A 25518-nucleotide genomic window follows, 5' to 3' on the forward strand; every position below is an offset into this window, starting at 1 on the left:
TACAGCCCAGCCTCTGTTTCGAACATGTAACCAATCTGGGCCGGAAAGTGAGGATGGTCTTAGTCATATATTATGTTTCCCATGTTGCAGCATTTGTATCTAGGTCTCAGCTTCTTTCTGGAGAATTCCACCCTCCAAGGAAGGCAGACAAGGGGTTGCCAGGATCCTGGCGCTCAGTCCCCATATGTCTCTCAGACACTTACCCGTGGGACACTGACACTTGGAGGTTGTAGCAAGGGAGAAGAGGCTTATCTGAGAGCTCAAACATAAAGTCATCCTTTTCGCCATCATCTCCTTCCTGATCAGAACTCCCAGGGGGATTATGTAGGAGGTCACAGGCAAACCCTTCTTTTTCATCTGTAAGGACAGCACACGGGGAATTGGGATTTAGCTAGATGCACAAAACCGAAGAACAGAAATGTTCCAACAACACAAAGGGGTATGGCCCTGGTTGATGTGTCTGGGTTGGTTGGAGCTTCATCCCATGCGCAGAAAGGTCTCGGATTCGATTCCCAGTCAGGGCACATGCCCAGATTAAGACAGGTTTGATCCCTAGCCGGGGCACAAACAGGAAGCAACTGATGGATGTTTCTCTCTCACATCAGTGTTTTTCTCTCTCCCTCTCCCTTTGTCTCTCTCTAAAAATCAATGGAAACATACCCTCGGGTGAGGATTAAAAAAAAAAAACACCCAAAAGACAGCCCTAGCCGATTTGGCTCACTCAGTTGGAACCTGAGGACTGAAGGTTCTCGGGTTGATTCCAGTCAAGGGCATGTACCTTGACTAGATACAAGGGCATGTTGCAGGCTCTATCCCTGGCCTACTCCGGGTCAGGATATGTACGGAAGGCCATCAGTCAATGTGTTTCTCTTTCTGTCTATCCCCCACCCTTCAATTCTCTCTAAAAAATCAATTGAAAAATATCCTTGGGTGAGCATTAGCAACAACAACAAAAAGACAAAGGGGTATGAAGGTGGGTGATAAGACGATAAACAACAAGCCTACAGACCCCTGGCTAGGGCCAAGGTTCCATAATGCCGCGGCACACAAAAGTTCCAGCACTGGAAGATAGTAATCTTTTGAGGCCAGAGATTCATTATACTACTCCACCTTTCAGTTGGAAAAAAGCAAGGTGATGTAAAGGATGAGCTGCTCCACTGCTGGAGATGAAAGTCTGAAGATACCATCACGATCAAAGGCAAGGTAAAAACATCTGTTCTTCACTCCCCCCCCCCCCCTCCGTTTTCCAAAACCACCCCAACTGCCTGCTGGAATCTCTAAAAGCCCAGAGGGGGCTCGGCCAGCTCCCTTACCCAGACATGTGTTTGGGTATGGTGTTTTTCACTCTGTCCCCACTTTCTCCTGCTCCGGCTTCCCTGAAGCTTGGCTGGTGCCTCCCTCAGTCCGCAGCCCCTGGCCTGACGTGAATGATAGATGATTGACACAAAGACTGGCTGCTCTTCTCAGAGAGGAAAGCTTGGGCCAGAAGGCGAAGGGCTCGGGAGATGGCAGCTATCTCAGAAACTGTACACACTGTGGGGCCAGGGAAGGGAGGGAGCAGCAGCTGCCAGACGAGGGGCTGGGTATCTCTTGAGTGCGAGCAATACCACAAAAGGTGACAATGTGCTTGGGGGTGGTGCTCCTGGCTGGGTTAGGACAAAACAAGGGCAGAGAAAAAGAAATACACAGGGTGGGGGTGGTAGAGGGCTAATGATAGCTTTTTCCAAATAAGCAGCATCGCCTAGTTTAGGCCAATGAGTTCTGAGTCTGGGGGAGGCAAGCACTAGAGTTCGGGCTGAAAGGTCTATAAGCTCCTAACAGTAACAGGGGAAGAAAGGCGATTTCCACAGGGTCACTCTGGCCTTTAAGAAGAATTAGTGAAATACAAAGCAAATCCCGCATCGCTGAGCCATAGATAGGGATGGGGGTGGGGGGAGAATCCCACCACAAACTTACCCAATACGGAGCTGCTGTAGAAGTCCCAGGATACACCAGGATCACCCTCTGCACGGCCCTGAAGATCCGAAAGGTGATCTGATAAAAGAAAAGGCAGTGAGACAAGGAGGATAGGCAGAATAAAGAATCTGAAGCAAAGTACGTACACATGGGCCTAGGCACATAGGAGAAGGAGAGGACTACGAGAGGGGTTAGGAGTGATGAGAGAGCGATCTCCTTCTGGCTGTCAATCACAAGTTGCAAGCCAGCATCCAGGAGCCAAATCTAGCCCACTGACCACCTGGGGGTTGGCCCAGTGTTTTAAACAAACAACAACAACAACAATAATAATAATTACTATTATTATTGTCCGTCATTTTAAAACTGAGAGCTTTCACTTAAAAAAAAAACAAAACACCCAGATTTCCAACTTCTCTAAATATTAGAAGATCTGGCAACACTGAATCCACATTCCTGTATGTCAACAGTTGGCTGGAGGGAGAGGTGACCAGTGCTGCTGTCCAATTCAATAGTCCCCACCCAGCCTGCTCTGCTCTTTTATAGGATCAGCCTGAAGGCATTTAGGTCTCAGATCCCTGCTTTAAATGCTACAGGGCAATTACTCTACCAGCAGAATCCTAGACCTATCCCAGGGCTTTAATTCCCTGCTGGTCATAATGTTTATTTATCCAAATCATGATCTCCCCAATTCAAACTAAGATAAGGAAGCACAATTCCTGTTTCATCTCTGAAAACCATCTAGGAGCCCTAGCCACTTTGTCGGCCTGTGGACTGAAGGTCAAGGGGTGAAGGGCACGTACTTCAGTTGCAGGCTGGATCCCCTGCCCTGGTCAGGGACCCGTGTGGGAGGCAACCAATCGATGTGTCTCTCTGACATCGATGTTTCTGTGTGTCTCTCTTCCTCCCTTCCACTCTCAAAAAATAAATGGAAAACTATTCTCGGGTGAGGATTAACAAAAAAGCAAAACAACCAAACAAAATTAAAAAAAAAATCTAGTAGATGGCCAAGTTTATCCTCACAAAAACCTTTCACATGGGTGTTCAAACAAAAACTAACACCCAAATGCTCACAGCAGCTCTATTTACAATAGCTCCAAAGTGGAAACAACCCAAATGTCATTTAGCTGATAAAGGTATAAGCAAATTGGTATATCCATACAATGGACTATTATTCAGCCACAGGGAGGAATGAAGTGCTAATACATGCTCCAATTTGGATGAAATTTGAAAACACCATACTAAGTGAAGTAAGCCAGACACAAAAGGCCATATATCTTATGGTTCCATGTATATGAAATATCCAGAACAGGCACATTTAGAGAGACAAAAGCAAATTGGTGGTTGGGAGGGAACAGGCAATGACTGCCTAATGGGTACGGGGTTTCCTTTAGGGGTGATGAGAAAGTTCTGACACTCGATAGTGGTAATGTTTGTACAACACTGTGACTACACTTAATACCACTCAGTTGTACACTTTCAAATTATTAGGGTAATGAATTGTGTTGTAAGTACCTTACCACAAAAAAATTGTAAACCACCTTTTGCTTACTTGATCTGAGGACAGACATCGGGTCACCACTTAGCCTCCTTGTTTCCTAGCTACGCTTCATCTAGTGGAACTGTTTCAATTTTCAGCCCCACGTGAACAAACAGCAGGTCTTTAATGACAAATTCAATTGTGTCATCTGTGGGCACATGGCCCTGCGGTTACCAATACGCCACCTCGGCAATTGGCAAGCTGATTTAGCTGTGTATGGATGCCACCAGCCCTTAAGGGACACATGGGCGACAGGACGGGAGGGTCCACAGGGCACAGATGAGGGGAAGGTGCCCCTTGAAAATGAAATCCCAGGAGGAAGGGAGCAGGCAGCCACTCTTAAAGAAGCAGAACTATTTTCCCCTGATGGAAGGTCCTACTCATTCCAACCTACCTTTATCTTCACATATCATATCAGCAAAAATACCTCTTAGCTGTTGTGACCTGATGAAAGGAGTCCTTTTTTAGTAGCGTTCTAGGAGATAAAGGTTTTTTTTCCAGGAGGAAAAGGCAGCCAGAGAGAAGCTTTCAAAGTAATGGCTGAGCAACCAGAATGGAAAACCTTTAGTCAAATATATTAGATCTTTTGTTCATTTTAAGAAACAATTCTGAGGTCACAAATGCCAGCTTATGTGCTCTTCTGTACCCTGTCACTTGAGAGTTGACAGTGATTTCTTCCTAAAGCAATGGTCAGATAGGCAGGTGTCTATTCTGTGCCTAGCCCTGTGCTAGGTGTGCTAGGGATGACATCATAAAGACAGGGATGACATCATAAAGACAGGGACCACATCTGTCTTGTTCATCGCTGTCTCCTTGGTACCTAAGCCCAGGTGCCTAGAACATAGTAAGAACATAATATATGGGAAAGAAAGGAAGGGAGGGAGCCCTAGCCAGTTTGGCTCAGTGGATAGAGCGTTGACCTGCGGACCGAAGGATCCCAGGTTCAATTCCAGTCAAGGGCATGTACCTCAGTTGCAGGCTCAATCCCCAACAATGGCCAGGGTGTGTGCAGGAGGAAACCAATCCATGTGTCTCTCCCCCTCTCTTTCACTCTCTCTAAAAATCAACAGAAAAATATCCTCGGGTGAGGATTAACCAAAAAAATAAAAATAAAAAATAAATAAATAAATAAATAAATAAATAAATAAATAAATAAATAAAATAAAATAAAATCAGGGAGGGAGAAATTACCACAAGGCAAGACTACAGAGTATAAAGTAATGTGCTTGCTTAACCAGCATACCGAAACCTATGCATTCATATGACTGCCATCCCCACCAAGAGGTCACAGGAGGGCTCCATCAAAGCAGCCCGAGGTCACCACATTCCTAGGACTCCTCTCTGGAAACTTCAGAGAGGAGTCCTAGGAATATAGTCCTTCAGAGCCCACTGGCACATTCCTCTAATTCTCCTCACTAACAGAAAATATTTGTCATTTTCAGGTGAATTCCCCTCTTTGAGATGGCCAAAGTTAACAAAGATGCAGAAGTCCGAACAGGCCCAGGAGTGGAACACAGGAAGAAACTACGGGCTTGCTCAAAGGTGCAGCTTTTGAGTCACATTTCCTCACAGGTCTTCACATACAATCAGGATGAAGACTGACTTTCCTTTTCCTTGCCCCCTCCCAGAACTTTCAGTCATTTACTCTTATTCTTTCCTGAAAAAATACCCCCAGTCCAGCTGGGCTGGCATGGCTCAGTGGTTGAGCGTCGACCTATGAACCAGAAGGTCACGGTTCGATTCCTGGTCAGGGCACATGCCAGCATTACGGGCTCCATCCCCAGTGGGGAGCAAGCAGGGGAAAGATGATTGATGTTGATATTTCTATCTCTCTCTCCATCACCCATCCTCTCTGTCTAAAATATAAATAAAAACATAGTTTTTAAAAATACCCTCAGTCCAGCAATTCTGTTCCTAGGTATATAACAAAAAAGCTGAAAACTGGTATGCAAACAAATGCTTGTAACGTGCACATTTACAGCAGCTCTAATCACAATGGCCAAACGGTGGACACAACCCAAATGTGAGTCAACTGATGCATCAGTAAAGAAAATGTGGTACATCCATACAATGGGATATTATTCAACCTTAAAAGAAATGAAGTACTGAAACATGCTACCACATATATGATGGGCCTTCAAAACATGTTACTCCATGAAAGAAGTCAGACACAAAAGGCCAATACTATATAATTCTGTTTATATGAAATGTCCAGAATGAGCAAATCCACAGAGACAGAAAGTAGATAGGTGGTTGCCAAGGGCGGAGGAGAGGGGCACGGGGTTTCATCTTAGGGGTGATGAAAATGTCTTGGAATGAGAAAGAGGTAGTGGCTCTCAACATTGTGAATGCACTAAATGCCACTGACTTGTTTACTTTTAAAGGTTAATTTTATGTAAATTTTGCCTTGATTAAAAAAATTGTTTTAAGTACTCAGTGTGAGTGGTCACCATGGCAATCAGAGATTCACTGTTTCCCAAGGTCCCAACAGACCCCTCCCCATCTCCTCCAACCAAGTTGCCAGCTGAGGGACATGAAAGGGGAGAAAAACAAAAAACAAGCAGTCTTCAACATGAGGTCATACAGCAGAGGTCTTTGGCAGGAAAAACAAAAACCTGTGATTTAGTGACCTCAAGTGGTAAATGGCTAACCCTTCCATCAGTGGAAGGAAAAGCAGTCCTGATACTTCCTCCAATGCCCCAAACCAAATGGCAACAATGTCCCCACCTCCCACATTCTTTCCAACAAAGGAGGAAAAATGAACCCGTTTTCCCTTGGCTAGCTTGGATATTATTCTTCCCTTCAAAGGGTCAAAGGCAAATCAGTCACGTGCCTGCCTGTCATATGATCCGAGGAGGAGGTCTTCCAAAGGCCTTTGGAAGGGGGTTGGATGGCTTGGTGCTCAAAGCTCCAGGCTGTAAGAGAAAAGGCTCACTATCTGGCCTCCAGTACCCAGCACTATATCTGAAATTTAACAGGTGATCACTAAGTGCATGGATGAATAAACGCATGAAGGAATGACACTACATCATGAGCTCAGGAGAAATGGGCCTCGCAGCGGCTGCCAGGCTGGGAGCGGCCAGGCCCGAAGCAGCGGCTGCCAGGCTGGGAGCAGCTGGTTGTGGAACGGACCAGAGCAACAGAGGCCAGGCCCGGAGCAGCCAGGCCCGGAACAGCTCGCTCCTTGCCTGCCCCCGCCCCAAGGCTGCCTCTCAGACATGGCTGGAAACTTTTGCGGGAACTTGAGGATCTGATGAATCAAGTGATGAAGGCTTAGATCTGGATGTGTTGAGTTAGTATAGCGCTGGGGTGTTGATCTGTGAGTGCCTTGGGTGGGGCCTGGATGAGGTTGGTTGACCTATTTGGAAATGTCTTTTGTGTGAAGTGTATCTTTGGGCATGTGGAGGTATTATTGATATGAGAAAATGCTAAGTAACTGATTTACTATCTGAAAAGGGATTTACTATCAGGGAAAGGGAGGGAGGAAGAGACTGAACATAAACTATGCACCTATGGATGAGGACAATGGGGGATGGGGAGGGGGCAGAGGGTGGAGTGGGAACCTGGTGGAGGGGGGAAGAAATGAGGAACCTTTGTAACAATATGAACAATAAAGACTGATTTAAAAAAAAAAATGGGCCTCGCTCTAAGCCAACCTAATACAGGAAATCCACACTTATAACCTAGATGAATATCGACCTGCTTTACGAAAGGATTCACTACAGATACCTGTAAATAGTAATATTCCTTTGCGTATTTAAAAGAGGATTTGATTCCCAGACTCCTCCTGAACAAGGGCCTTGCACAGAGTGAGGAAAGCTCTGCATAAGGCGCAAGCCTGAAGCTCTTGCTCACCTTTCCGGCTTCGAGCCCTTTGCACCCTATTGGAATTCTCCCTCATTTTCTGCCCAGTGAGATCCCCACCAAGGGAGGAAGAAGACAACCTATGGAGAGTCTGATCAGGCAAATGCTTGGAGAGAAAAGCAAAACGCTTTGAAAATACTTCAGCCAGACAGGAAAGGTAAAAGAAAAATCCAGAAGTCCACCCAAATGCATCCAGGCAGAGGGACTGGGAAGTGGGGGGATGGAGGGAACTGCCTCTCCAACCTCCAGCCTCATGGTGCTTCCTAGAGCCACTGTGCCACTCTACCCAGTAGCTTCGTGGGCTCTGGGAAAGAGGGATACCAGAACACAAAAAGAGAAACACTCAGTGTAAGGAACCAAAAAATCGCCTGATGGCCGAAACCGGTTTGGCTCAGTGGATAGAGCGTCAGCCTGCAGACTGAAAGGTCCCAAGTTCAATTCTGGTCAAGGGCACGTACCTTGGTTGTGGTCACATCCCCAGTAGGTGGTGTGCAGGAGGCAGCTGATCGATGATTCTCTCTCATCAATGTTTCTCTCTATCCCTCTCCCTTCCTCTCTGTAAAAAATCAATAAAATATATATATTTTAAAAATCGCCTGAGGATGGTTGCACAACATTATGAATATATTAAGCCAAACAGTTGTTAGGTGAACTGTACCTGGATTTTTAAAAAAGACCCTGAATATTGTTCTCGCATCCCCCCTAAACAGCCTTTGGACCCAAGTCCGTCCCCCCACCCCTAACCCCTCCAGAGAGCCATTGATTTTCAGTGCCTGCCTTCCTGGGGTGTCCAGCTAAGGTCCTGGCCTACGGGCTTGCTCACACTTTCTCCTTCAGCCAGACAGACATCTCCCTTTAATGCTGCTTGATATTCGCATGGAAAAGATGTGGCTCAGTTTTAACATTCCCTTCAGCTTCTGGACCCCATTATGAAGCTACAGCTCCATCCCATAATGTTGAGAAACAATATCAAGATTTGAATAAAGGGTCCTAACTGGTTTGGCTCAGTGGATAGAGTGTCGGCCTGTGGACTGAAGGGTCTCAGGTTCGATTCCAGTCAAGGGCATGTACCTTGGTTGCGGGCACATTTCCAGTAGGAGGTGTGCAAGAGGCAGCTGATCGATATTTCTCTCCCATCGATGTTTCTAACTCTCTATCCCTCTCCCTTCCTCTCTGTAAAAAAATCAATAAAATATATTAAAAATATATTTGAATGAAGGTGCTTGGCCTGGACAAGCTAGTAAGTGCAGGAATTAAGTCTTCTCTCGCTTTTGTAGCAGGGACTGGTATTCGAGTTAGTTTCAGGAGGCATCAAAAGGCTACCTATTTCTCATAAAAATGAGAAGAAGAGGAGAAAAATGTATTTATTTCTAATTTCTTAACCACTTAAAATAATTTCAACATTCAAATTCCTTTGGGATTTTGAAGAAGGGTCAGAGAAGTAAAGAGTTCGTCTGCTGCCCTGCCAGTATGGTTCAGTGGTTGAGTGTTGACCTATGAACCAGGAGCTAACAGTTTGGTTCCCGGTCAGGGTACATGCCTGGGTTGCAGGCTCAGTGGGGGGCGTGCATGAGGCAGCTGATCATGATTCTCTCTCATCATTGATATTTCTCTCTCTCCCTCTTCCTTCCTCTCTGAAATCAATAAATATACATACATATTTTTTAAAAAGAGTTCATCTGCTAACTCAGGTGGTCAGAGAGAGCTTTATGTGGACCCAGAAGGCCCCAAGACCCTCAGTCTTTAGACTGCAGAGGCCCTGGATTAGAGCTATTGATTAGAGACACAGCTTCATGCAGTATGTTTATCAAGTTGAGATGCTCTGGTCACCTGTGCCAGCTTTTCCTAGAAACTGAGTGGTGTGTAGACACCTCCACATGTGTGCATGTAAGAGAGTACGTGTAGGGTATGGTAAGTGGGAGGAGGCCACAGAATGCTTGCCCCGAGCCCTGCACTCTGGGAATGGTTCAGCTACGGGAATAGGAGTCATCATTGGCCCAGGACAAATGACTGAATGGCCATCACAAAGTGGCTCTGCCCCTTGATAACAGGGGCCTGGGATGCCAGAGCTGGGGGAAAGGAAAAGACAGTCCTTCCCTGAGCCAGGGAGAGGCTGGGTTCAGCTGTGAGGCCTGAGGCCTGTACAAGGTGATCAGCAACTGCAGGGTGTAGCTGACTTAACTGGGAATGGAATGGAGGCTGGCTGAGCAGAAGTCAAGGCCTCCCTCAGTGGCATTCCATCATTCCCCTCCAGCTTTCATTAGCATCCAGGTTAAGATGACCAGATGTCCCAATTTTTAACAATTTGTCCCGCGTCCTGCGGAGTTTTAAGAAAGTCCCGATTTTTGGAAAGATTCTTTTAAATCTTTTGGACTTTTTATTAAAACGCCTCGGGACACGGGACAAATTGTTAAAAATCGGGACTGTCCCACCAAAAGCGGGACGTCTGGTGACCTTAATCTATGTGGCTCTTCCCATCTAGTCTTCCTTCCATGAAGATCTTCAGTTCTGGTTCCTTTGTTGCTTCCTCCATCATCAGCTACCTAGTTAACCTTTGTTCGATAAACAAATGAGCCCCTGGTTGGGAGCTCAGAACTGTCTCTCTGGGGCATGTGTTGTACAAGGGCGGGGAGAGAAGGGGAGACTAACCAGGCAGTGACCTTGGGCAAACCCTTGGTCCTGTGGGCTTCCAATCCCAGAGGGGGTCTACCACAAACATCAGCACCTCCGAGGAGGATGAGTGATATAGCTGTCTGTCTGTCACTCAGGCAGTCTGAGGAAGTAACTGCTAGAGGGAGGGCCATGCTGTGATGTCATTGAGGAGGCAGGGTTTCTTCCTTTAAAGGTCAAGTCTGAGGAGATTCCCACTGAGCATGCCCAAGCTAGACTTCCCTCCTTATCTTCCTCCCGCTGCCCAACTCACTATAAGCTATCTAACTGCAGACAAACAGCTGCCATCTGCTCATGAGAAAACGAACGCATGTTGGCTTGTGGCCCTTGCCATAGGCCTGAACACCAGACACTTTTCCACAGGGGTTAGGTGAGGGAAGACGAGAAAGGAATGGGGCAGGGGGAAGGGGGGACACAGAGGGAACAACACAGTTACCACAGGCAAGGGCTGTGAGAAATAGTGTCAGGAGGGGTCCCAAGGGTTCTACTCTGATCACCAACAGGAGGAAATGCAAAACCAGAAACAAAACACTTGCCACTTCTTTGCAACTGATATGCCATTCAACGCAGAGGTCACTATATTTTTCCAATTAAATCTGTTAGTGAGGCTGCTGTCCCATAGGAAGGCCTGTCCTACATGCCTCGCTAGAAAATGGGTCCCCACAGGCTAGCAGGGTCCTGAAGAGGATGCATTCAATGTGGACATTCACAGCACAAGGATAAGAGGAAGTGGGCCTTTGGGCTTTTTAAAGTATATAGAGATTTCTGTGATGCTTGAAAGAAAGCCTGTGAAAAGGGCTGACGACCCTCATGGGAACTGTTTGAGATGGAGGGAGATGAAGACTATCACCTCAGGAATTCAAGACTCAGAAGCCAGCCTCCAGGATGCTGGCTTCAAGTCTGGGCTGTGCTTACCGCTGAGAAAGCGCTTCATGGTATCGCTGCTGGCCAGCTTCATGGCTGTCTGCCCCGAATAGGTAGCCAGTGTCGGGTCAGCCCCATAGGACAGCAAGAGCCAGATGGTCTCCAGGTTGTCGTTGACTACTGCGTCATGAACTGGCCTGTGGAGGTGATACAGGGTGAGGACAATAGGGCCCAAGTGGGAACCTGGGTGTCTAGACCTCAGGCTGCCTTGTCAGGGAGAAGTAAAATGAGATGATCCCAGTACAATGTGGATAAGACTTAGAGCAGAGGAATTATCTCTGGCCTACACCCCCCACAACATCTCTCCCTGTGCTCCTCCTCCCTCCCATTTCTCTCTCTTACGTTCCCCCCATATCTTGATATTGTCTCTATGGTACTTCTGGGGTTGGAAAGAATGGACCCTGACTGAGGATAAACCTAAAGCAGATGCTTAAGGTTATGAACAGAAGGACCCAATGAATGCCCATGAACAGGGATGAGCAAAACAGCTCCACACACCAGGTGGGGGCCAAGTAGAGCTGGAGTCCTTTGACGCAAGTCCCCCCACTTGGTATGTGGCTCGTGTTTCAATTTTGCCAGGAAGTAAGCCCTCTGATAGAGCAGAAGAGAATGGGTGTAATTTCTATAAGGTGTCCTTTTAGAAAGGGTATAGAGATCAACCAAGAATCAGATCAGGCCCTAACTGGTTTAGCTCAGGGGACAGAGTGTCAGCCTGCAGACTAAAGGGTCTCTGGCTCACTCTGGTCAAGGGCATATACCTGGGTTGCAGGCTCGATCCCTTGGGGGTTCATGTGGGAGGCAACCAATTGATGTGTCTCTCTTACATCGATGTGTGTGTCTCTCTCTGTATCTCCCCCTCCCTTCCACTTTTTCTAAAATTCAATGGAAAAATACTCTCAGGTGAGGAAAAACAAACAAACAAATAAATAAATGTATAGCCATAAAAAAAGAATCAAATCTGTATGTTACCCTGGTGCCTGAAGCCTGAGACTCTGCCTGAGACAGGCGCACCCCCAGGATGGTTTGCGGAAAGCCTGAGCAGTCTTCCTGGCGAAGCAGCATCTGATGGGGTGATCCCTAGACAACCTCAGTCTCCCCTTGGTAAATGTTGTGGACTGGCCTGCTGGGAACACCTCCATCCCTGCCCTAACCCAGTCTCTCCTACAGTCTGCAGATCTCTACCTGAAACCCCTCCTGACAAGGCCTCTGTGCAACTCGCAGCCTGGCGTGCCGCATAGGTCTAGACTGGAGCTGAGCTGGGGGAGGGTGGGAGTGGGGGGAGTAGGGGGGAGCGTGCCTGGTGCCATCCTGCGCACTGCAGTTCACATTGGCCCCATGTTCCAGCAGGATGTTCAGAATATCGGTCCAGCCCCGGGAGCAGGCCTCATGCAGGGCTGTGTAGCCAGCGTTGTCGCGGTGGTTCACATCCTCGCTGTCTTTCTGGAGACAGTAGAGAACAACATCCTGTAGGGACAAGGAGAGCTCCATGAGCAAAAAGTGGCCTAATTCTTGAAACCACCCCCGTTAAATTCGAAGCTCTCCAAATGTCTGGGAGAGTCTCAGAGCCTGCTCTTTATTCTGGGGACCAACAGGCGAGTCTCAAACTCCTTTGTCAAAGTTAGCCTTGCCCTAGCCAGATTGGCTCAGTGGGTAGAGTGTCAGCCCATGGACTGAAGGGTCCTGGATTCGATTCTGATCAAGGGCACGCACCTCTGTTGCAGACTCAATCCCCGGCCCTAGTCAAGGTACGTGTGGGAGGCAACCAATATATGTGTCTCTCTGACATTGATGGTTTTTCTCTATGTGTCTCTCCCCTCCTTTCTGTGCTCTCTAAAAATTAATGGGAAAAATATCCTCCAGTGAAGATTAACAACAACAAAAAAGACTGTTCTGAGTACTATTCAGTGTGATCATCCGTCCATGTAGTAATTATTAGCTTCCCTGGGCTGAGATGACAGGACCAGAAGCAGAACTCCTGGCCCAGAAGCACCTTAAGTAGTCTGGGCTGAAGCTGGTGAGGAAGGGGAGAGGCAAGCCTCCTACTGAGGAAAGAGGCCATAGGAGCTCCCAGGGGTTCATTATCAACCCTCCCAGGCCCTGGTGCAAATGGCCTGCTCAACCATACTGATTGACAGCTAGCTCACAGGATGGGCGATTGAGTAAGCAAGCATGCACATGAGCACATGTGCCTGCGTTGCGGATGCTGCCTCAGGTGTGCTGCCTCCTGCTTGTGTCCCAGGGAGCAAGAGGAACCACTGCAAATGTTCACCTCTCTCCCGGGCCTCAGACCACCCCTGTCTCCTTCCTGTGACAGGCTACCCTACTGCTCTGGCCCTGTCCTGGTTAGTTTTCCTGCAGTTTCCTGTTTGAGGTTTGGCAGGAGGTTAAAGAAAATTAATCTTGAGGGCAGGGGTCGCTCCTAGTTTTTTCTTTAGATCTTCCTTGGCAGATCTCCAGACCCCTACACTAGGTGCTCAGGAAAGATGGTAGCTTGCCAGTGAGACTCTGGGAGTGCAATTGTCATTCAATGAGTTGGTTATAACCTGGCATGCATAGCTCAGTGATTGAGCATCAACCTATGAACCAGGAGGTCATGGTTCGATTCCCAGTCAGGGTTTATGCCTGGGTTGCGGGCTCAGTCCCCAGTAGGGGGCATGCAGGGGGCAGCTGATCAATGACTCTCATGATTGATGTTTCTATCTTTCTCTCCTCCCTTCCTCTCTGAAATTAATAAAAAAGATATTTTAAAAGAGTTGGTTAGAGGCATCAGAAACCTAAAAAAAGCAGGGGCTACTCTGTGATCACTCCTCTTCCTCTCTGAGTGCGGGAGCCACTGCACAAAGTAATTAAAAAAAAAACATAACCCCCTTAGAACCATTTCTGGCCTAGAAATGTATCGCACACCATTGTGTGTTAACATTTCAATTATGTTCATTTTAAATTGCCACTCAAATAAGCTTGCATTCACAACAAGAGGCCAGCCAGGTTCAAGCCCCAAACAAAGCCCTGCCCAGGCCACAGAAGAGCCAATAGGAGGGTTTCTCCAGGTGCTAGTGCAATTGTATCCTGCGCAGGATGTTCCTTACCTTATAGCCAAGACGTGCCGCCCGTTGCAGGAGCGTCTCACCCGCATTTTTGTTCACTATGAGCCGACGTGCCTCTGGGGGAATCTGCAGGGCTGCTGGGGACTCTGAGGCCTCCTCTAGGCTGGCACTTCGGCACTTCGAGGGTGTGCACAGTTCCGTGGCTTTCGCTGAGGCGGGAGACTTGGGAAATCGTGTCTTCTGCTGGTTCCAACGTCCTTTGCCCTGGAAAGCAGCGGTGCAGTCCTGGGTCAGCACAGGTTCCCATTCACTTCTCCCCAGAGAGCAGATGCCAAGGGGCTCACATCCTCAACCACACAAACCAAGGAAGGACGAAGGGGTTGGACATCAGCGACTGAGAGGATATCTCAGCTTCTCTCAAGTACTCTGCATGCCTTCTGTAACCTGTCTCACTCTCCATTCATAGAGGTTTTTAGACAGCATCTCTATAAGCAGAAGCAAACTCTGAGAGTAAAGATTAGCGGAGACAACTGACTGACTAAAGAGGGACAGCTGTGAAAGCCTTCTCTCTTATTGCAAAAACCTTCCCTGACATCCAACCTTCACCAGGCTTTCCCCATCTTCCACCACACTTCTCCCCAGGCCACACTCATGCCCACCTGGAGTGCTGGAAGACCTCAGGCTTGGGATTCAGGCAGATCTGGGTTTGAATTCTGCCTCTGTCATCTACTAGCTGCAAAGCCCAAACTCTCTGCCCCCCCTCCTCTGAAGGGTCTTTGAAATCATGAACTAGAGAGGCTCCAGAGCAATGCACAGGGTGGGCGCTCACAAAACATTAAGAGTCCTTACTTCATGAATGGCTCCCATGTGTCTCCTCTTTCCTCCCATTTGACCTGGAATGTCTAGAGTAAGTTCCCACGCCTGTCCCACCATGGTGTAGCGCATCTATGGAGACAAGTAACTTATCTCCTTAGTTCAGGGGGCCTTCATATTGAGAAGAACTGTGCTCCAGGAGCTGCATTCAATGAACCAGACCCAGGAAGCCTCATCTGAACCTGGACCTCAGTTAGATGATGAGCTTTTAAATTTAAGCTGATGCCATAGTTAGTGGAGACTTTGAGGGGCTTGGGAAAGGCCCATGCCAGGGCTGTGTGTCTGGCACGTGGGAGGGACATGAACATTGGGAGGCAGAGGCCAGACTGTGCCCTCATCAGGCTCCAAGATGGCCCCTGACAAGCTCCACTTCCTAATAGTCATGCTATTGCATAGCCTCCTCCCACACTGGATAGGACTAACCTTGTGTAACCAATAGATTGCTCAGATGATGATATGTGACCTCCAAGGCTTGGTCCTAAAAGACAATGTGGCTTCTGCCTTGCTCTCTTTTGGAACACTCACTCTGGGGGGAAGCCAGTGCCATATCATAAGGACACTCCAGCAGCCCTTTGGAGAAACCCATGGGCAAGGATAGGACACCTTCTGCCAAGAACCAATATCAACTTGCCAGCCATGTGAGGGAGCCACCCTGGAAACCCCAGCCCCAGTCAAGCCTTCAGATGAATGCAGCCATGGCTGATACTTTGACTATAAACTTATGAGACCCCACAAATCCAGCTAGGTTGCTTCTGAATTCCTTATCCCCAGAAACTGTGTGAGATAATGTATGTCTATCATCACACTAAGTTTTAGAGTAATCTGTTAATCCACAGTAAATAATACATCCCTGTGTATCCAAATCTCTCAGAGCATCAAGGTCTCACTTAAATCCTGTTTTCTAAAACATTCTACAACACTCTGGTCCCCACTTCCTCTGCATACCCAGAAGACCTAGTCTGAATCACATAACCTGGTGCCTGATGTTTGACTGTTTTAATTTCCTTTCCTCATGTTTTGGGCAAGTCTGGCCTCCACTGCTAAGTTTTAAGCTCCTTGAAAGCAGGGTTTATACTGTCATCTTCTTCTTTTTTGTTCCTTATAGCATTTAACTCAGGGCTGGGCACATAGTTGCAACAAATATTTGTTGACTTGAGCCACCTGCCAAGCCTTGGGCAGCCAGAAAAGTTGCCTAGAAAGACATGAAGCCAGGAAAGGAGGGCCAGGGCATTTTTTCCCTCTGGTAAATCCCAAAACAACATGAGCCACTATCCATCCCCTTCCCAAAGAGGCAGAGAGATACAATCACTAGCAGGAAGGCACTAACTCTGAGTATAGAATGCTGCCAGGAGGACAGTGGTGTATAATGGCAGTATTGGAGGATGCTGGGTAAAGGGCCCAGGATTTGCTAAGCAAAGATAGGAGCCAAAGGGTAACTCTCCTTTTAGGGGCCAGAGTTGCCAGAGACAAAGAAGGCTGCTTTAGAGGGGGAGGAACAAGAGTAAATGAGAGTCATCTTCCCTCCCCCTTCCATCCTGGCTCGGATCCCCTGTGAGAAGCCGCCTATGGCCAATGCCCCAGCTTCAGTGTTGCAGGAGTGTCCCCCACCACCACCCACCACCTTGTTTCCCACTACAAAGCCCCGTGCCATGGGGGCAACTGGAGTAGGTAGTAGTGACTGGGGGAGAAAGGTGGGAGGGAAAAAGGGAGGCCCTGTGAAGGGACAAAACCTCTCTAGGAAGAACATTTCAGTGGACACACCGCCAAGCAGAATAACCAGACAGCATGTGCTCCAGTATGCCAGGCAGCTGGTCACCTTTGTGTGTGACAAGGCCATCTCAATGCTGGAAGAGCTGGGAGAAGGGAAGATGTCTCTCACCTTTTGTCAGAACTGCTCAGGGTTGCAGTGTTTCCCTCCCTGGCCATCCCCTCCCCCAGTGACTCCTGGATAGAGGGAACAGCCATCCATTCACAGGGTGGAGGCATATGTAAAGCGCAAGGTGGGTGGGGGTATGGGGTGGGGCTCCAGGGGGCAGCCTGGCCTGCCTCAAGATCCAATTGTCACTTAGGACCCCAAAGTAACCTTGCACAAGTCCCTTAACTTCCAAGAGCCTCAATTTCCTAGTTATAAAGAAGACAGCACCACCTACCTCCAAGAGTCTGTGAGAATTGAAAGCCATTATGTGAATGGAGCACTCAGCACAGACCTGACTTTACTGCCCCCCGCCCCCAACTCGCACCCCTGACATCCCTCTGGGAATTGCAGGAAATGATCACTGCTCCCTTGCTAATCCGTAATTCTGACCCTTCATTCTTTTTGTTTTCTTTCTTTCTTTCTTTCTTTCTTTCTTTCTTTCTTTCTTTCTTTCTTTCTTTCTTTTTTTTTCTTTCTTTTTTTTTTTTTTTTAATATTTCTTGATTTCAGAGAGGAAGGGAGAGAGAGGGAGAGAGAAAAACATCAATGATGTCGCCGAGACTGGTTTGGCTCAATGGATAGAGCGTCGGCTTGGGGACTGAAAGGTCCTGGGTTTGATTCCGGTCAAGGGCATGTACCTTGGTTGCAGGCATATCCCCAGTGGGGTGTGTGCAAGAGGCAGCTGATCGATGACTCTCTCTCATCGATGTTTCTAACTATCTCTCTCCCTTCCTCTCTGTACAAAATCAATAAAATATATTTAAAAAACAAACAAACACATCGATGATGAGAGAGAATCATTGATTGGCTGCCTCTTGCGCACCCAGTACTGGGGATTGAGCCCACAACCCGGGCATGTGCCCTTGGCCGTAATCGAACCTGGGACGCTTCAATCTGCAGGCCAATGCTCTATCCACTGAGCCAAACCAGCTAGGGCTGTTTCTTTGGTTTTTGTTAATCCTCAACCAAGGATATTTTTCCATTCATTTTTAGAGAGAGTAGAAGGGAGGGGGAGAGTCAGATAGAAACATCGATGTGAGAGAGACACGATTGGTTGCCTTTCACCTGTGCAACCAAGGTAGGTGCCCTTGACCTGAATTGAGCCCAGAACACTTTAGTCCGCAGACTGACACTCTACCCACTGAGCCAAACTGGCTTGGGCTGTCTCCCTCATTCTTGCCTAGGCTAAAGCTCAAGGATGTACACCAACTCGGAAAACACTTTAGGATGATGAAAGCCTTTAACAGACAAACTTCCTCCTTTGTTCCCCTAAATACCCTTTCGAGATGGAAGGAGTATCATCTATTTTTCTTAAATATATATTTATTGATTTCAGAGAGGAATGGAGAGGGAGAGAGAGATAGAAACATCCGTGATGAATCATTGATTGGCTGCCTCCTGCACACCCCCTACTGGGGACCAAGCCCACAACCTGGGCATGTGCCCTTGACAGGAGTTGAACCTGGGACTCTTCAGTCCGAAGGCCAATGCTCTCTTCTATCCACTTAGCCAGATCAGCTAAGGCTCATCTCTATTTTTAAAGATAAAGAAATATGTTTGAGTACTTCATCTGAGCTGGAACCAGATTCCAGAATGGGAAAGAAGGGGGAAGAAGCACTAACTAGTTTGGTTCAGTAGACAGAGCGTCGGCCTGTAGACTCAAGGGTCCCAGGTTAGATTCCTGCCAAGGGTATGTACCTTGTTTGAGGACACATACTCAGTGGAGAGTGTGCAAAAGGCAGCTGATTGATGTTTCTCTCTCATTGATGTTTCTAACTCTCTATCCCTCTCCCTTCCTCTCTGTAAAAAAATCAATACATTTTTAAAAAATATATATTTTATTGATATTTTACAGAGAGGAGGAAGGGAGAGAGACAGAGAGCTAGAAACGTCGGTGAGAGAGAAACATCGACCAGCTGCCTCTTGCACACCCCCCACCGGGGATGTGCCCGCAACCAATGTACATGCCCTTGACTGGAATTGAACCTGGGACCCCTCAGTCTGCAGACCGATGCTCTACCACTGAGCCAAACCGGTTTCGCCAAACATTTTTTTTTTAAGGGGGAAACGAGCACCTAGTTTAAGGTCCAGACGTCCCGATTTTTAACAATTTGTCCCGCATCCTGCAGCGTTAAATCGGGACTTTTTTAAAACGCTGCAGGACGCGGGACAAATTGTTGAAAATCGGAACCATCCCGCCAAAAGTGGGACATCTGGTCACCTTAACCTAGTCTTCCCCCTTTTGCCAGTGCCCTGCAGGAATCCCTGCTTGGGAGCTGGAAAGAGCAAGAAGAAGCACAGTCATCATAAAAAGCCTAATATGAGCGCATTTTTGTTGTCAACAATGATGAGTATATAGTACGAGTACACATTTGAACCCAAACTTTCACTTCTCTCAAATGTATAGCTCATCCAGGATGAAAACTGTGTGATTTTTTTAAATTGTTTAATGTGGAACCTAACACTCATGTTGTTAACATCAGACCCAAAAGAGATGTCAATTTTGAACAGGGTTTCTAGAATGTTTGCCTGGCTACTGATATGGTGACTGCCCACTTACCTGGTCCTTTGTGACTGGATAGTGAGTGTGGAGATGGGTGGATATAAAGCGACCCGAGTGGAATTCCTTCAGCCCCACCCTTTAGCAACCTTTGTCTAGACATCAACTACCTTGCTCCCATTTGCTACCTTGATTGACTCAGAAATCTCCCTGATTGATTTCCACTGAGTTAAGCGCAGACAAAAGCTTCTTGATTGGATGTTAACAAGCTATTCAGGCTACCATAATCTTAACTCAAAAGCGATCCAAGGCTTGTGGAGGAAAAGCCATCATGAACCAAACCCTATACTTTGCAAATGCTTACAGTTAGCTCTAACTTCAGATCCTCCCCTGAACGTTTCTAGAACTAATTTAAAATACTTTAATAAATATGGGTTAATGTAATCCTCCCATTCACTCATTCACTCACTCACTGTCTCACTCAGAGAACTAATGACAGAGGAGCTTCTGGAAAGCCTGCAACCCTAGCCCACTCCCCTCTTCCACAACTCCCTGTAGCTAGCAACGCACCTTTGCCTCTTCTGAGACGTTTACCATATGCTTGGTCTTGCACTTTCGTTTTCCTGATGGCTTTTCTGAATTTTCAAGGCAGGCTGGCTCCTCCAGGTTATTCGGGAGAAAGCCATTTGGTGAATCCGAGATCCCTTGGGCTTTGTTGGGCAAGAGAAGGTTCCTGTTCCTGAGGTGGTGCTCCGAATTTTGGGAGGAAGCCTTCTGCTTACGGGCCTTTAACTCTGAAGGCACAAAACAGGAAAGAATGAATGTCAGGGAAATAGAACACAGAAAACCAAGCCTTCCTCCCACATGAATCAGAGGAATTTGGAGATTAGAACCTCAGAAATAACTTGTGTAATTATCTACCTGTATTGGTGGTGACAATTCCACTAACTGCTTCTCAAATGGACACTGTATTTCAACGTCAGTCCCTCCTCTATAAGCAGGTGACAACTCTCAGCCCTGCCAGAAGGGGGAGACCCATCTGGCTGTCCCCAAAATGATGGTCATTTTAAAATATTTCCCCAAAGCCCAAAGCAAATCAGAACTTCCTTTTCAGCTTTCTCCCTATCCCCTTTGCCTTTTTCTCTATTCCAAAGGAGAAAACAAATTTAGAACCTCTGCTGAAGTGAAGTATGAAGCATATTAGAGTGGGGAGTAAATGGTGGGAGACTTCCTTCAGAGCCTCAACTCTACCTACCTGATTGCCCTGTTGGTCACTCTTGTGAGGACAGAAAGATCAAAGCCACAGAAACTCCCTAAAATCAGAAAGTGCCATTGGGTCTCAGCCAGTGGACAATCACAGAAACCTGCTGCCCCCCTGGTTGGAAATAAAGTTACTAGAACAGACTGGGTAACGTTTCTAATTCTACCCACAGCTCACTGAACAAAGCACTTCCTAATTTCGTACAACTCATTCCAGCTCCAGAGCAGGGAGATCCCTGATTGGCACTGGGAACCTCATTACCAAGAGCCTCAGCGCCCAGGTCAGTCCTAAACCTCACATGTAGAAGGGATAGATGGGTTTTACCCTTATCTCTTAGCTAATATTAGTGTTACATGGCTTGGCCACGCCACTAGCTGTGTGACTGGCTAGAGGCAAGTCATAGTCTCCCCAAGCCTCATTTCTATGCCTTTAATACGAGGAGAATATAATTCACATCAAAGGACTTAATATAAGAATTAAATGAGGTAACAAATGCAAAACCCCTTTATAAAGTGTTAGAAAGAGTAAGGCATCATTAACACATTACTTAAGTGTAAACTCTTTACATGGGGCCATGCCCATGTGTTCTTTATCTCCCTCACAGGCCTGACCATCATGCCTACCTAGCACATGGCAAAAGATCAGTATGTCTGTCAAATGTGTAACTGCAGCCTTGATTTCTCCAATTTGTAAAATGGGGGGAGGGGGTTGCCAAGATCCAAGAGTTCTCAATTCCCTCCCTGAACCTGGCCATGTGCTCTCACATGTGGTATCACCAAGGGCAGATCCAGATGTGGGAGCCATCATTACATGAGGAATTGAGAGTAGGTTATGCACAGCTCTTAGGCGGCCAGCAGTCACACTACCACTTTCTCCCAACTAGTCCCAACCCACTAGTGGGTCCCCACACCCGTCCAAGAACGGCTGTACTAGATGGGTTGTAATGGCACTTCCGGTCAAAATATTCTAAACCAGGAATTTTAAAGCAACAAGTTTGAGCTGAGGCAAAAGAGGAAGGAACGGACCGTGCCTTGTGAGGACCTCAGGAAACACGAGGAAGCCATATTACAGCATTCAATGCCACAGAAGAGGCAGCAGTCCCTACTCCGTTACCAAGACCAGGGCAGGCTCCGGAGTTTATACAATTGTGGCGGAGCAAGGGCTTCCTGGTAGCACACAAAGGCACGGAGAGTGGAGGTAGTGAGTATGGGAGTGGGAGTAGCTCTTCCTCTCTCTCCTGCAGGTCAAGAAGGGAATAACACAAGTCCAGAACCAAAGGAAAGGTCATGAAGCTCAGACAGGAGTAAGGTAACCTGTCTAGTTTGGACTGTGCCTGACTCTCTGATGTCCACCTGAAAGATGGGTAGTAGTAATAGAAGAGATCAGAGCTTTTTTGAGAGGAGAGATCTCTGCCAAGCAATTTCTTCATGAAGGTCACTACCAGATCTGGAGGAAGATGACCAGACCATATGACAAGCCAACAACCTCAACTTAAAACCCTTAGACACACACATGGAGGGAGGATGACCTACTTTCTAACAACTGGAGCTGCCCCCAAGTCAAATAGGAGGCCTTGCTAAGCAGTGTTCTCCATACTCCTGGAGCTGTTATAAGGAAAGACTACCTACCAAGTGCTATGAAGATCTCTGTATTGGATGGAAAACTGGACCAGGCACCCTTGGAGGTTCTTCTGGTTTCAAAAGCCCATAAGTTCAGTAAGAAGTTTCCAAGTTTCTAGGAAGCTAGTCCTCATTAGAGAAGACTGGTGCTACAAAATCTCTTCTTCCTCTGAACACAAGTGGCTGAGGCCAACAGCTTGACAACTCATTCCTGACCAATCCATTAAGGATCTGACAGAAAAAAGGAAAAACTATCCCCATTTTCTCACATAGTTGATGAAAATTAGCTCAATTACTCTCATAAGTGTAGAGATCTGTATCTTATATGTCTCTATTTAAACAGAGCTGGAAATGAAGTCTAGCCTTCTTTGCATTATAAGAAGCCCAATATCTACTCCTGGCTCAGTATGCGGTTATTCAGTTTTTGCTAATCAGGAAACTGCAGATATTTGCCAGCAGCTCGGGATGAATACATAACAGGAGACAATCAATTGTTGCTTCAAGGGCAGAGGTCAGAGAAAGAGAGTGAGTGTGAGATAGAGGCATTATTTTGGAGCCCAGAGATGCATATTTTGCTCGTCTAAGAAATCCATTATAGGAATGATCCTGAACAGTACTTAGTGAAACACACTGATATTAGGTAGGTGACAGGCTGTGCCTTCATGATTACATATTATAGCATCTGATGTGGCCACATAAAGCCTGTTTTTTTCCTTGGGTCCAACAAATAATGCCACCTCGGTCACTTCAAAGCTTCACCCTGCCTCTTTGTTTTATTTTATTAATCCTCACCCAAGGATATTTTTCTCATTGATTTTTAGAGTGGAAGGGAAGGGGAGAGACAGAGAGAAACATCATTGTGAAAGAGACACATTTATTTGTTGCCTCCTGCATGCACCTGGCCGGGGGCTGGGGATTGAACCTGTAACCAAGGTATTTGCCCTTGACCAGAATCAAACCCACAACCTTTCAGACCATAGACCGATGTTCTAACCACTGAGAAAAATGACTAGGGCTTCACCCTGCCTCTTAATAACCTTCCTTTGTGGCTTTAAGGGAGAAAGCAAAGTTATGTCTACTTCTACTTGAAGTTCTTCTGTTGGGTTGAGAAAACCATTTTACTTTATTTTAGTTTAGGAGCTGGAGACATCCCAGAAAAGTCCATTAATGCCCTCCTCCTCCTTGAACCCAAGATTCTAGGCGAGAGAGCCCAGCCTCCCAAAAAACCCAACTTCCTCAAGCCAACCAAAGAATTCCCTGGTATTGAGTTGTACCATGCCAGGATGTCACTGTGGCCTTGACCATAGATTCAAACTTTTATAAGGGCTTGGGCCTATTTATCCTCAGCTCACCTGTAAATTAGTCCAAACTCATTCAATTTCAACCCTAAGCCAAAACCAATGACTAGTGTTAAATGACCCACTCTGGTCAGTGTGGCTCAGTGGTTGACCATCGACCTATGAACCAGGAAATAACAGTTCAACTCAGAACACATGCCCAGGTTGTGGGCTCAATCCTCAGTAGGGGGCATGCAGGAAGCAGCCAATCAATGATTCTCTCTCATCATTGATGTTTCTATCTCTCTCCCTTCCCCCCTAGAATCGATATATATATATATATATATATATATATATATATATATATATATATATATATATAAATTTTTTTTTTAATGACCCTCTCACCCAGTCAGCATGGCTCAGTGGTTGAGCATCAACCTATGAACCAAGAGTTCAATTCCTGATCAGGGTACATGCCCAGTTGCAGGTTTGATCCCCAGTGGGCAGCGTGCAGGAGGCAGCTGATTGATGGTTCTCTCTCATCATTGACGTTTCTCTCTCTTTCCCTCTCCCTTCCTCTCTGAAATCAATATATATATAATTTTAAATGACCCCTCTGGCAGCTGAGGCTCATAGCACCAGGTTTCTATGGGTGCAGCGGCCTTTGGCAGGTGTAGAGAAGACAGAGGTGGGAACCCCCAAGATGCCAGAGGGCGCCCAGAAGCTAAAGTCATTGTAGCTTGGTTGACAGCAGCTCACTGGGCAGCACTCCCTAACCAGCCTTACCAGCTCTCCCTTTCCGCCGCTGCTCTTCTTCTTGCTCGGTCAGGTACTCCCCAGTCTGATATTTTCGGTTCTTTTGCCGTCTCCGTTTCTTCCTCTTCATCAGACCATCCTCCTCATCTTCCTCCTCCTCCTCATTGGTGTCCCACATTTGCCGGGCAGCTTCTGTCCTCCAGGGCATTTCTCGGGCTCTCCACAGATGCCTGCGGCCCTGGCTCAGCAGAGTCTTATCCTGGGCATGGTGGCTGCGATACTGGGTGTCCCGTTGGGTCTTTCTCACCTTTCGACGCTTAGCTGGGATGGGGGTCACCTCCATTTCCTCCTCTGTGGGGAAGACTTCCTGGCTTCCCATGTCACTGTCTGCCATTCCAGTAAAGGAGCTACAGATGCTTCCTGTAGACAGGACATACAGAAGGTGGTCAGGTACCTCTTCAAAGGACAAAGTATGGTGTTGAAGCAAGTGCCCTGCATTAGAAATCTGAAAGTCTGGATTCAAGTTCAGGCTCTGGCAGTTATTAGCTGTATGCTGTAGGAAGGTTCCTTCACTTCTGTTTTCCCATCTATGAAACGGGGCTACTGTTCTCTGCCTTAATGATCTTATGGGACTGCTTTGAGGCTCAAAGGAGTACCATTTACTCAATATGCACTTTACAGAGTCTAATATATCATACAACTATTGAGTATCCAAACTACACACCCTTCCTCATCCATGTTGCCACAGGTCCTTGCCCCTTGGGAAATTAGGATTTAGAAGAGAGTGAGGGAGGGCAGACTGGCAAGGGGTCCCCTGCACCTGCTTTCTGTGTGACCACCAATCTCGCTGACAGAGCCACCCTACAGAAGCAGATCTGGGTATTCACAAAGAAGGGTCTCAGGAAAAGCGAAGCAAGAAGGAGTTCCTTTCCTGTGGGACTGGCCTGGGTTAGTCCCGCCCAAATGCTCCTCAGCCAGTCCCTCTTCCCTTATGTTGATCCCACCTCTATTGAGTGGCAGGAGTCCAGGGGTGGAGCTTTCTTCTTGGTACCTCCCCCTACCCCGCTGCAGCTGTTCTATACCTCTGGCAAAGCATTTCCCCCTTCTCTCCCCACCACCCCAGGATGATGGTTTCTTCCCTCCCCTCTTCTGCCACCTTGCCAAGAGGCCATTTTCCTCCCTACTCCTTCCTTCAGTTCTGCTAACAACAAAAGTACAATCCTAAATTGGTCCAGTTTAGCACTACAGGGGATCAGACATCTCCCTCAGAAGCAGATCTGAGACACCACCCTCTTTCTCCCAAGGCCTGGCTATTAACT

At 47.1% G+C, this 25518-nt stretch overlaps 1 protein-coding gene across 8 annotated transcripts in view; it reads right to left on the reverse strand.

Annotated features, from left to right (window-relative positions):
• Positions 1–25518, reverse strand: part of BCORL1 (BCL6 corepressor like 1) — a 70063-nt gene that overhangs the window by 5790 nt on the left and 38755 nt on the right. For all 8 annotated transcript variants that reach the window (XM_036443587.2, XM_045583531.1, XM_036443588.2 and 5 more), the window contains 7 exons: positions 24230–24619; positions 19854–20077; positions 14038–14259; positions 12249–12415; positions 10943–11088; positions 1957–2034; positions 204–357 (listed from right to left, as the gene is read on the reverse strand). In XM_036443587.2, the coding sequence (XP_036299480.1) occupies positions 204–357; positions 1957–2034; positions 10943–11088; positions 12249–12415; positions 14038–14259; positions 19854–20077; positions 24230–24619 (1381 nt within the window). The remainder of the gene's footprint in view (positions 1–203; positions 358–1956; positions 2035–10942; positions 11089–12248; positions 12416–14037; positions 14260–19853; positions 20078–24229; positions 24620–25518) is intronic.

Source organism: Pipistrellus kuhlii, unplaced genomic scaffold (assembly GCF_014108245.1).
Source record: "Pipistrellus kuhlii isolate mPipKuh1 unplaced genomic scaffold, mPipKuh1.p scaffold_m20_p_19, whole genome shotgun sequence".
Lineage (NCBI taxonomy): Eukaryota > Metazoa > Chordata > Mammalia > Chiroptera > Vespertilionidae > Pipistrellus > Pipistrellus kuhlii.